Genomic DNA, 13,053 nt, shown 5'->3' with positions numbered 1-13,053 from the left:
GGGAATCCTAAGGCTTTTTGACTAGCTGCCACCACTGTCAAATAGTCATTGAATAATAGGAGTCTCTTACTATTATGCACCAAGTCACCCTTTTTTGTGATGTAAAGACAAGATTTTGTCCTTAAGTACAAAATTCAAAATCCTTGCAATGAATGGCCTAGTGTCCAGCATTGACTCATAAACACCAATAATCTCTAAGTTGTTCCAGTGACCCCTGTTCTCTTTGTCCTCCAGCCTTTTATAAAGTTGTTTGCACTGCTGCTCCAGACCACGAAGTTGGGCCACCATAGCTCCCTTGTCATCTTCCTGGGTTGATACCCTTTGCTTTCACTTTGAGAATATGCTGGTTCTGCTGCTCTATGCTGTTGCAGATATCATCTACCGATGCCTGAAGCTTATAGAGCTTGTGATCGATTACAGTAAAGATGTTTCTGGTAAGTTCCTGGACTGCCTCATCCTGCAACGTGATCCCTGGCTGCAGCAAAGGTGCCTCCAAAACCATCTTAAAGAAAGGCTCTCGTTTCTCATGGGTAGGCCGCAATGCTTTTATTGACATAATTCACTAGCCACTATAGGAAACAATGTCGGCTTCATGAATGGTAAAACTATCAGGTGTTATCCTTTCTCCGATGTCCTCTAATATGCAAATTAAAACGCGATGTGGGGATTTTTAGAAGTAAGGTACAAACCATGTTGGAGCTGAGGCAAAGAACCACCATTCAGCCCTGTATCATGTGACCCACAGCATGGCTCTTGAGCAGGCTGCCCTGATGAGCAAGGGTTACTCAGATGTGGTCATTACCATTCTACTTGGAGATAAGAAACCAACAACAGTGGCAGCCTATGATAAGGCCTGGAAGTCCTTTCAACACTAGTATGCTGTGGATGACGAAGAGCCCTTCTGAGCTCCGATTTTGGTAGTCCTGGACTTTTTGGATGTGGGACTTCAAAAGGTTCTGTTGATTGGATCGCTGAAAATGCAGATAGCAGGCCTTTCCTGTTTCCAAGCTCGGGGGAAAAGCAGCTCTCTGGCATCTCACCCATATTTCACCTGGTTCATTAAAGAGGCTCTTTGGTTGCACTCTCCGGTACGCCTCCCATTCCCATCCTGGAATCTTAACACCATATTGCATGGTCTCTATAGAGCTCTATATGAACCCTTATGGGAGGCTTCCCTTCTGGATTGGCCGCCAATCGCATTGAAAGTGCACGCCACAAGAGGAGTTGCTATCTCATGGGTGTATACTGAAGAGCCTGCTATTACGGCCTTCACTGACAGACCACTCAACTCTCTTTATGCTGATACAAATAATATGAGTTTAATAATCAAATAGCAATAGTTTACAGGAACAAATCACACAGCATACAGAGTAATAGAGCATACACCAGGCAGGCCAGGCTGATGGAGAACTTCCAAAGAGTTCTGAAACTACGGTCCAGGGAGCTTTCTTTTATATGATTCTGATAGCTCTGGCCCACATTGGTGCATGTTACATTTCACACTTTCATTGGTTAATCATATTCCTTATCTCATTTATTAATCTACTAGTCTTATAGCCTGTTACATTAACGGGTGCTAGAATATATGTGTGTGTCTGTCTTTATTTTTTTTTCTCTCTCCTTAGCCGTTTTCTGTATTTCTTTATTTTTTTTTTTTTTCCTTGGCTGTCCACCACCACCCCTTGCCTGCTCCCCCCTGTAGATTCTACCTTCCTTTTACCTCCCCTGTGTCCTCCACCACCCATCACTGCTCACCTTATCCAGCAGCAGCCCTTCTCCCTTTGTTTTACCTCCCCCCTGTCCATCATCACCTCCTTCCTGCTCCCCCTGTCCAGAAGTAGGCCTGCCTTCATTTTTCTGCCCCCCTGTCCATCAGCACCTCTTCCCCTGTCCATCAACCCCTTTTCCTGTTCCCCCTGCCCAGCAGTACGCCTCCCTTCCTTTTTCTGCCCCTCCATTTCCCTGTGCTGCAGCATTTCCCTCCCACCCCCATACCTTCCTCCTTACCTCCATGCCCTACCATTCTCTCCCCCTCTGCTCCCTTTCCTCCTTCAACTTCATGGGGCAGTAGCAGCAGCAGCAGAAGCATTTATAATTAATTGCTGTTGCCGGCTTCAGGCCTTCCTCTCTGGCGGGTCCTGTCTTCATGAAAACATGAAGTAAGCAGGACCAGCCAGAGAGTAAGGCCTGAAGCCGGAAACAGCAGCGAATTTTAAACACTGCTGCTGCCCGAAGAAGCCAGGCCTTAACCACAAAGCTGGGGGTTGGAGGGTTTTAAAAGGTACAGCAGCGGCGGTGGTGGTGGTGGGGGTTGAAAAGCCATCGGCCATGAAGTATGCCGCCTGCATACTTCACGGCCGACGGCTTTTCAGGACTTTAAAAACTTGCCTGTTTTATTTTTAAATGCCGTCCGGGCTCGGCCGCTGTGGCCTGCAACTGCCGACAGCCGCTGCGGCCGACATCCGCCTCGGGCCGCCGACAGCCACCGCGGCCGACATCCGCCTCGGGGGGGAGGGAGAGAGAGAGCTTCGCGCACATGCGCACTCCTACCTGTGGTGCCCTTCAGCGCACGGAAAACAGAACACGCAGATGGAGTGCGCATGCGCGGCTAGCGTTTTATTATATTAGATGGATTGGTTAATATAATTAAGTGATACTGCATCACGCCTCTTTCCATCTAATTCTACCCTCATTTCCCCATAAGTGTTCTCTTAATATATCAAGAACCTCCCTCGAGCACAAGGGCCTAACGGCTTTTTAGTTCTGTGGTTAGCCTTCTTGTACACTCGTATTCGTGGTTCGTCTTTCTTCTTGTGAAACTTCCATAAAGTTATCATGCTACTTATATTTTTCACCAGAATTGTGTTTTTTCTCTAACTGCCTTCTGGTTGCCTCTGCTTCTAAGAAAAAGCAGAAGTGGGTTCTGGTCAGAGAGCACAAAGTGTCAAGAGTTGACAGTTTCTAGTCAGAGAGCACATTTTGCTTTTTCCAGCAACCATTTTAGGTCTTAGCTGTATTGGCCTTGCTTTGGCCTGCTACTGCTGTAACAGGGAAATTCTCGGCTTGTCACCTCAACCACTGGGCCAGCTTTAAAATTTCTGACTCTTGATTCCATTTAGGTCGAGTAAGCTTCACGGAGCCAAATATCCAAAATGTGCCGAAAGACTTTGAGATTGAAATGCCAAAGCTGATTGGTGAGAGTCCACCTTCCCAAGCACAAGTCATTGGAGCCATCTGTGTTCTAAACAGCAGGTAGTGTTATTTATGTTTATATTATGACAGTAATAATAGTGAGTTATGACGATATTGTATTCTGCTTTAAATCTAAGACATAATACATTAAAATTTTTAGTCCAGTGTGTTGTGGCTACTAAAGAAACTAATAGAATATTCTTGTACAACCCCACTCTATTCCTGAACAAACAGGTAGTCAATCCCACCTCATGAGATCTCTTGTAGGACGCTTCATTTGCATAGTTTTGCTTCTCTCTTTCCTCTGGTTGTCTTCCTATAAGCGAGACAGTAGGAGCTAGTCTTCTGCTCATTTTTATTTTTTTTACATCAGTATTTTTCCGCTACTTTTAATGATTTTTTTTCGTGCTGCAGAGGGTCCCTTGAAGAGACAGCTCTGGCTGTGGGAGAACACAGGCTCTGAGGGGCAGAGTCTGCTTTTAGGAAGTTGGCTGCTTGGCAGTGCACCCACCTGGACAGCCTGCATTCACAATTCAGGGCTCAGGGATCATTCCCTTGCGTGCATAGTTCAGGTTCATCCACTAGTGGGTTCGAGCGCAGGCCATGTTGCTCCATGGCAGTTTATCCAGGATTGGGATGGACTTCATTCCACCACCTGTTAGCATACATGGGTTTCGGGAAGGGTGGAGGTCTCCAGCCTGTTGGGTGAGCCCGAGATGCAGTTTGGAGTTTAGTACTAGGTCCCCACCCTACCCCACCCCACCCCAAAAATCCTAAAACTGCTGTTTAAAAAAAATTTTGGTGTGATTTCCCAGGCTGTTTAGCATTAAAATCGCTCCTGCGGGACTTTGGTGGAGCTATGGAGCTGTGAAGAAGTGTGTGGCAGCAGCTCCGGAGGACCCCGCAGTAAGAACCTTTTAATATAAGCTGCTACCAGGTTAATTCTGCTCTAGCACAGCCAACTCAGTATTCGGGAAGCACGTAGCTTGTTAAGACTTTTGTTAGCATTACCAGATGGCTACAAAACCAGCGTGTAAAGATCGAGAGAAGGGAAGGCAAACAAACTAAGATGGTGGATATCACCAACTCGCCCATCTCAGCATGGGTTGTAAAAGTTACGATGGAGGTGCAAGCGGCCCTTGAACACACGGTAGGAAAACAACTTCAGCTAATAGACAAATTAGAAACCATGGATCAGCGCTTCACAGCCATTACTAAAGATCTACAAGACGTGTCAGCTTGGTGGAGGATTCTATGCATGTGCTCACGACAGACTCTCAGACCTCAGCATCCCGACTGCTTGAGTTGGAGGCCAAGGTTAAGGACCTAGAAAACTGGTCCCACTGAAATAATTTAAGGTTGATGGGCCTCCTGGAATCAATCTCAGCTCAGAGCTTGCACATGTTTTTGGAGACTTGGTTGGTGGAGACTCTTCAGCTGACTTCTCTGCCGGATCCGTTCCGCATAGAGAGAGCTCATAGGTTAGGCCAACATTGTGATGCGGCAGGCAGGCCTCATGTTGTAATCTTCAAAGTTTTCAAAGTCCTCAACTATGCTCATAAGCTGGCAATCCTTTGAGCTCTCTGAGCTGGGAATTAATTACAATATGAAAATCTGATTGTATTGTGTTTTTAGGATTATTCAGCCAAAGTACAGCAGGCCAGAAGAGCGTTCTCTCTTCTATGCTCTCAGATGTTCTGGGACAAGGTTCGTTTTAAGATGATGTATCCCGCTCGCCTGAAAATTTCTCATGGAGGATCGATACATTTCTTTGAGAATGTGGCAACAGCTAGCTCCTTTCTGCAAGCCCTACCAAAATCTTGAAGGGAACTGTTATCTGGTCCCCGTACGATGTATTACGAGTTTTACCTTACCTGACATGGTGCAGCGTTATGGCTTGCTGTGGTAGTTGACCAGTTTATGAACAGTTTGCCTGTTGCTAGAGTTCTTTTCAAGGAGTGGAGGACCTTGGCACTGTTAGTTTCTTTAATTTCTCTTATGTTTCGGATGTCTAGTTCCTCCCTTCTTCAGTGTGGACCTGGGAGTTGATTATGCTCCCTTAAATTTTTATTTTCTACTCAGCCTGTTTTAATATCTGATGGGTGTTTGTACTGGGTATATGCTCGGTAGCTGTGCTTGCAATGGCTTATCCTCTCTCTATGGACTCTCAGTAGTATGGCCACAACCCACATATGTCCTTTGCTTTGGGCGGCATATTGACCCTTTTGGTGTAGACCAGAACTTGAGAGGCTTGAGAATGGGTTTCTCTGGCCCTATGTGCTCGCCCTCTTAGTCTGGTAACCCTTGCCTGATACAGAATCACTGCAGGGTCCCTTGGCTTCCAAGAAGTGGCACTTGAGGGGTGCCTAGAGATATATGAGGTTCAGGGGGTGGTGGAGAGAGGGGGGAGGGTATGTGTAGGAGTTGTTTATAGAAGGGGGGTTGGGATTTAAATGCTGGCACTCTGTATGTAAAGTTCTGTGGAGGGAGGAGCAGGCTGGGATGCCTCTCCCCTCTGACAGATTATTTCTTGTTTCTCACGGTTGGGCATTTGTTTTCTTTTACTGTCCCTTAAATTAGTATCCTGGAATGTGGGGGGTATTCATTCACCAATCAAAAAAATTATCCGGTTGCTTCATAGAAACAATGCGGACTTGGCATTTCTACAAGAAACCAATCTCAATGCAATTGAGAATGCTAAGTTGCGTATGTGGTGGGTGGGAGAGATGTTTGAATCTCTGGCTCAGGGGAAGAAGGCATGGGTGATCATTCTGGTTCAGAAGCATATACAAGTTGAGATCCATGATGTCTTACAAACTAAACTAAACTAAACCTTAGGTTTATATACCGCGCCATCTTCACAAGCGTAGAACTCGGCACGATTTACAGAGTTAGGAAGAAAGGAACTCCAATGAAGGATTATAGGAAAGGAACAAGAAGAAAGAGAGGGACAAGGGTCCCAGAGAGCAGGAGGTGTTACAAGATCCTGCAGGGATAACTTCCTGTATCATAACTTATGGTTCTGCCAAAAGTTAGAGCCTTTTGGCTAAGTATTTGGTTGTATCTCCAGTCTCTGGTGGGCTATGTCCTGCCCTGTCAAACAGAGGGTCTCGTCTTTCTAGTCTGAGGTTCCTTGGGGGGGACAACATTGTACAGGTGATAATTTGCTGATCAGTAAAGGGTATATTTGGGGGAAGAAGTGTATTCTTATTCACTGGTTGCACTCATAATATGGTCCCCATTCACAATATGGTACTGGAGAAATAAGCTTCACAAATTGATGGTATGGGAATCAATGTCAGCTCATTTCTCTAGAATCCAGAGTAAAACATTTTTGTCTGCTTGCTCCTCCTATCTGGCCACCCTTTCCCCCCACTTCGTGGAGTCAAATTGTGAACAGATTACAGAAGCCAGCCATGCCATTGTTGCAATATCACAGCAATTGAGGGGGGAGTGAAGGAGGGTAGGGATGGGGGGTGGGTAGAGGGTAGGAGGGGGGTTTGTTGTGGGGTTACTGTTCTCTTTGTTGAGTCCGGGTCATAAGAGCCCAGGCCTGGACTCTATTGCATTTTCTGTTTAGTCAGTACTCTAATATGTGAGAGTTGTATACTGATTGGAAAAGTTTATATCTGCTCTATATGTTTCTGTTTTGTTATCTTGAATAAATAGTTTCTATATATGTATGTGTGTATCTATCTATATATCTATATATATATGTATATGATTTGAATTTTAAAGCTTTTATCTGCCTCAAAACACCTTGTTTTTGAAAGAAAACAGGTAGGGTGGACTCCTCGGGGCAGGATACTTCAGATTCATGCCCCATTTGCAGCAAATGGCTTTCAGAGGAGCATCCGTGTTCCATGTGTCATACGGGTTCCACGCAGCATGTGAGGGAAGATGGTAGCGTCATATTTAGCTCAGTCCACTCGAGGACCATCCAAAAAGTCTAAATTGAAGCTAGAGAGCAGTGCAAGTGCATCCCCAGTGAAGCGAGGATGCAATTTGGCGCCAAAATCTCACAAAAGCTCAAAACAGGGTCTGAAGGGATCCTCTGCCCCTCTGAGGCAAGGTTTCCCCCCCTGATTTTATTAATATGATGTTTCAAATGTACTTTGTTAACAAGGGTTTATAGTTTATCATTTATATTCCACCTTTAAACAAGGCAGATTATAACCAAATTTACACAGTTAAAAAAATATCAAAACAAAACAAACATGTCAGGCTGCTTCTCCTGTCACTACTGTCAGGCCTCTGTACCGACTCAATCACTCACTGAGCGATTGAATCGGGGAGTTTGCATGCAAATGATTTGCACCTCCATGCAAATCATTTGCATACAAACTAGATAGTGAATCAATCACTGTTTAAAAATTGGCCAGAGAATTGGCCAACAATGATGGAGTCGCTATCTTTAGTGAATCTAGCCTCATGTGTTTTAACAACTTTGAACAGTTAGTGTCATCTGCAAATTTAATAACCTCATTTGTCGTTGCCTCTTGTAAACTGTGTTCACAAATGTTTAAGAGAGGTCTTCATGGTCAAAAAGCAGTGCAGATGCATTTTTTGGCACTGAAAAGTCTAGTCCATTGAGTTTAGTATTGGTCTTAGGTGCCATCAATTCGTGTTTCAGTCCTAGCGACTTAATGAATTACAGATCTAAAAAAGAGATGGTTTTTGTGCTAGTTCGGTAAGATCCTTCAGTGTCATCCACATGGTTGTTTTCAACATATCCAGCTATCTGATTGCAGGTCGCTCTCTTCGCATTGAACAGTCTCCCAGAAGAGGTGGTGGAGACAGAGCCTGCCTTCAAAAGGGCCTGGAATAGGCACGTGGGATCTCTCAGAGATAAAAAGAGATAATGGTTACTGCGGATGGGCAGACTAGATGGACCATTTGGCCTTTATCTGCCATCATGTTTCTTCAATCTTCCCAAACATCATGTCTTTTCCAATGTTTCTCTTCTAACAGTGTGACCAAAATAAGACAATCGTAACTTCATCATTTGGACTTTAAGTGACTTAGCCAATTTGATCTCTTTCAGAATTGATTTGTTCTTCTGGAAGTCCAAAGCATGCAAAAATCCTTCTCCAGCACTAAAGCTCAAATGAGTCAATCTTCTTTCTGTCTTGTTTCCTTAGTGTCCAGCTTTTGCATCCGTAATTGACCACAGAGAAAATGAGTGCATGGACAAGTCTTATTTTTGTTTGGAGTGTTATTTTCTTGCCTTTGAATACTTAGTCAAGAGCATTCATTGAAGAGCGACCCAGTGCTATTCTGTGGAGTATTTCTTCCCCGCTGGTTGCTTCATTGTTTACAAAAGAGCCCAGTATTGGTCTTAGAGGGTTCAAAAGTTGCATCTGCCTTTGGGATGCACCAGCTTCAAGAATGCACTGTTCATCTCCAGATCAAGCATCAATAGAGGCCATGAGAACCAGTCATAATCTGAATCCCACTCGAAGAAGATGAAAGATTCATTTTTGATTTTGATACCTAGGGCTCATGAAACTTAATGTTAAATGGAAGACAGAACACATTGACGTTTCTCTTCATTAGAACATAGTGCCAAGGGGTTCTAAGGTCACTAGTGTTCTCAAAGTACCCTTGATGTGAGGATGGCTCACCCCTTTGATATTGGAGAGGTGCAACAGCCTCCAAGGACCCAAGACCTGGCTTCCAGCAGTCCCCAGGTGACTTGGGAGACCTTGATCTTTCTAGCACATTCCTTATACCTTTGTCAATGCAACTTTGGAGGAGAAGCTCATCAAAAGATTCAGTGGATAGAGCACTTCTTTACTCAGTGCAGTGCCACAACTTTGATGCTATTGATGTCAATGTAGAGAGACATCCAACCAGTCCTCTAGACTCATGTACTACCTGCAGTGGAGGCATCAACACCAAGATTTTAAAGATCCATGTGGTCATCTGCCACACTGCTTTCAGTCTCCAGTGCTTTGGAGGAGAAAGTTTCACCGAGGCATCAGAAATCCTCAGTATCTCAACACACGGTGAAGGTGTGGCTCCAATGTAGGTAGATCAAGCTAGATGGAGACCCAGAATTTACCTCTGGAGTATTTTGTAGGGTGACTGTATATTCCTGGGGCTGTGATTGTGAGCCAGGTGTATTCTCTGAAGAGGATTCAACTGGTTTGCCATCAGTCCCCCTCGTGAGAGAAGAAAACCCCACCAGAGGAGCCCTCATTCATTGATTTTGTGAGAAAAATAGCTGAAGGCTATGCCATTTAGGTTAAAGACAGAGAAAGTACCCAGGGTAGAAATATTGGACATCCTCCAAGTCCAAGAAAAAAAGGGAAGATAACATAATCAAAACCCAAAGAAATACAAAAGGCTGAGAAGAAACAATGGACAAATTACAGGAGTCGACTAACACAGAAGAGGAGGTTAGAAGGATTGTAACAAAAGAGAAGAAACTAAAGACCGAAGCACTGGGAAAGGAAATGAAGACAAGAAAATACCAGGATATAAATTGCATATATACTAATGCAAGGAACCTAAGAAACAAAATGGGGGAATTAGAAGCCATGGCCAATGCAGAGGACATAGACATCATTGGAGTCTCTGAAACGTGGTGGAATGAAGAAAACAAATGGGATACAGCACTGCCGGGGTACAAGCTCTATCGCCAGGACAGGTCAGGACAGAAAGGAGGTGGAATAGCCCTATACATAAAAGAAAGCATACAATTGACAAAAATGGACCCAGCAGAGACGACCAACAAGCTGGAATCGCTATGGGTTAAAATACCAGGAAGGAAAGGGCCTGAAATAAAGATGGGCCTATGCTATTGTCCACCTGGGCAAACCGGAGATATCGATGAAGAAATGGAAGCCGAGATGAAGCGAGAATGCAAAAGCGGTAACACGGATATTATGGGAGACTTCAACTACCCTGGGATAGACTGGAGTCTTGGAAGCTCAAAATGTGCTAGGGAGATAGAATTCCTGGAGGCTATACAAGATTGTTTCATGGAGCAGCTTGTTAGAGAACCAACGAGAGGAAATGCCACTCTGGATCTAATCCTAAATGGGTTAAGGGGACCTACAAAGGAAGTAGAGGTAGTGGGACCGTTGGGAAACAGCGATCATAACATGATCAAGTTCAAGGTTGAGGTAGGAATACCGAAAGGAAAGAGAACCATAGTGACAACTTTCAATTTCAGGAAAGGAAACTACGAAGGAATGAGGGAAATGGTAAGGAAGAAACTTAGGAAAACTTCCCAAAAAATGGCAAATGGTAGAACATGCCTGGTCTTTTCTCAAGAACACGGTGAGTGAGGCGCAAAATCTGTATATCCTCAGATTCAGAAAGGGGTGCAAAAAGAGTCAAACAAAAGACCCGACATGGATAACTAAAATAGTGAAGGAAGCGATAGGCAATAAGAAAAATTCATTCAGGAAATGGAAAAAGGACAAAACTGAGGGGAACTGGAAAGAGCACAGGAAGTATCAAAAAGAATGTCACCGAGTGGTTCGAAAAGCCAAAAGAGAGTATGAAGAGAGGCTAGCCAGGGAAGCACAAAATTTCAAACCGTTCTTTAGATATGTTAAAGGGAAGCAACCGGCTAGGGAGGAGGTGGGACCGCTGGATGACGGAGACAGGAAGGGAGTGGTGAAGGAGGAGAAAGAAGTGGAAGAAAGACTTTAACATGTTCTTTTCGTCTGTATTTACAAACGAAGACAGACACATCCAACATACCGGAACCAGAGCAATTCTTCTATGGAAATCAAACAGAAAAATTAACATCCATGGAAGTGAACCTTGAAGATGTACGCAGGCAGATAGAAAAACTAAAAACTGACAAATCCCCAAGTCCAGATGGAATCCATCCAAGGGTTCTGAAGGAATTAAAGGAGGAGATATCGGAACTACTACAGCAAATTTGCAATCTATCCCTGAAAACAGGCATGATCCCGGAGGACTGGAAGATAACCAATGTTACACCCATCTTTAAAAAGGGATCAAGAGGTGACCTGGAAAACTACAGACCGGTGAGTCTGACCTCGATTCCGGGGAAAATGGCAGAAGCACTAATAAAAGAAAACATCGATGAACATTTTGAAAGAAACAAACTTCTGATAAAGCCAACATGGTTTCTGCAAGGGGAGATCGTGCCTAAGAACTTATTGCACTTCTTTGAAGGAATTAACAAACGGATGGATAAAGGAGACCCCCCTAGACATCATATATCTAGATTTCCAAAAATCCTTTGACAAGGTGCCCCATGAACGCCTACTCCGGAAACTGAAGAACCATGGGGTGGAAGGAGATGTACATAGATGGATCAGAAACTGGTTGGCGGGTAGGAGTGAAGGGCCATTACTCGGACTGGAGGAGGGTCACGAGTGGGGTCCCGCAGGGCTCAGTGCTCAGGCCGCTGCTATTTAATATATTCATACATGATCTAGAAACAGGGACGAAGTGTGAGATAATAAAATTTGCGGACGACACCAAACTATTTAGTGGAGCTCGGACTAAAGAGGAATGCGAAGAATTGCAAAGGGACTTGAACAAACTAGGAGAATGGGTGACGAGATGGCAGATGAAGTTCAACGTTGAGAAATGTGGGAAACAGAAACCCAAGGTACAACTATACGATGGGAAGGATATTATTAAGGAACTTGGGGGTAATGGTGGACATGATAATGAAGCAGACAGCACAGTGTGCAGCGGCCGCTAAGAAGGCAAACAGAATGCTAGGCATAATCAAGAAGGGTATTACAACCAGAACGAAATAAGTTATCCTGCCATTGTATCGGGCGATGGTGCATCTGCATCTGGAGTTCTGCGTCCAATATTGGTCGCCGTACCTTAAGAAGGACATGGCATTACTCGAGAGGGTTCAAAGGAGAGCGACGTGTCTGATAAAGGGGATGGAAAACCTTCCATATGCTGAGAGATTGGAGAAACTGGGTCTTTTTTCTCTGGAGAAGAGGAGACTTAGAGGGGATATGATAGAGACTTACAAGATCATGAAGGGCATAGAGAGAGTAGAGAGGGATAGATTCTTCAAACTTTCGAATAATAAAAGAACAAGAGGGCATTCAGAAAAGTTGAAAGGGGACAGATTTAAAACGAATGCTAGGAAGTTCTTCTTTATCCAACGTATGGTGGACACCTGGAATGCGCTTCCAGAGGGCATAATAGGGCAGAGTACGGTACTGGGGTTCAAGAAAGGATTGGACAATTTCCTGCTGGAAAAGGGGATAGAAGAGTATAGATAGAGGATTACTGCACAGGTCCTGGACCTGTTGGGCTGCCGCGTGAGCGGACTGCTGGGCATGATGGACCTCAGGTCTGACCCAGCAGAGGCATTGCTTATGTTCTTATGAATCTTTCCGCTTCTTCGAGTGGGATTCTGATTATGACTGGTTCTCATGGCCTCTATTGATGCTTGATCTAGAGATGAACAGTGCATTCTTGAATCTGGTGCATCCCAAAGGCAGATGCAACTTTTGGACCCTCTAAGACCAATACTGGGCTCTTTTGTAAACAAAGAAGCAACCAGCAGGGAAGAAATACTCCACAGAATAACACTGGTTGGCTCTTCAATGAATGCTCTTGACAAATTATTCAAAGGCAAGGAAATAACACTACAAACAAAAATAAGACTTGTCTGTGCACTCATTTTCTCATTGGTCAATTACGGATGCAAAAGATCTATAGCCACTACTCCAAGGGGATGAATTACTGAAACAGATATTCTCAGCTCCAGCAATGCTGGCCTTTCAACATCACCTCATTTGAAACAAAAATTAGTTGAAAACAAACTCCCAATAGATGCCCAAAACAAAGAGAATGGCACAGTGTCAGCAAAATATAAGAAGCTGCAAACAGTGCCAG

General features: G+C 44.3%; 1 protein-coding gene across 8 annotated transcripts in view; it reads left to right on the top strand.

Annotated features, from left to right (window-relative positions):
* POLQ (DNA polymerase theta) overlaps positions 1 to 13,053 on the top strand; it is a 321,333-nt gene that overhangs the window by 245,574 nt on the left and 62,706 nt on the right. For 6 of the 8 annotated variants that reach the window (XR_004539268.1, XR_004539267.1, XM_033942580.1 and 3 more), the window contains one exon: positions 3,120 to 3,252. Coding sequence is in view for 4 of the 8 variants with exons in the window: in XM_033942580.1 (XP_033798471.1) it covers positions 3,120 to 3,252 (133 nt within the window). In the remaining 4 variants the exon portion in view is untranslated. Of the gene's footprint in view, positions 1 to 234; positions 347 to 3,119; positions 3,253 to 13,053 lie in introns of those variants that run through there. The other 2 variants (XR_004539270.1, XR_004539269.1) reach the window with 2 other exon arrangements.

Source organism: Geotrypetes seraphini, chromosome 4 (assembly GCF_902459505.1).
Source record: "Geotrypetes seraphini chromosome 4, aGeoSer1.1, whole genome shotgun sequence".
NCBI lineage: Eukaryota > Metazoa > Chordata > Amphibia > Gymnophiona > Dermophiidae > Geotrypetes > Geotrypetes seraphini.
This window is presented reverse-complemented; position numbering and strand designations above follow the sequence as displayed.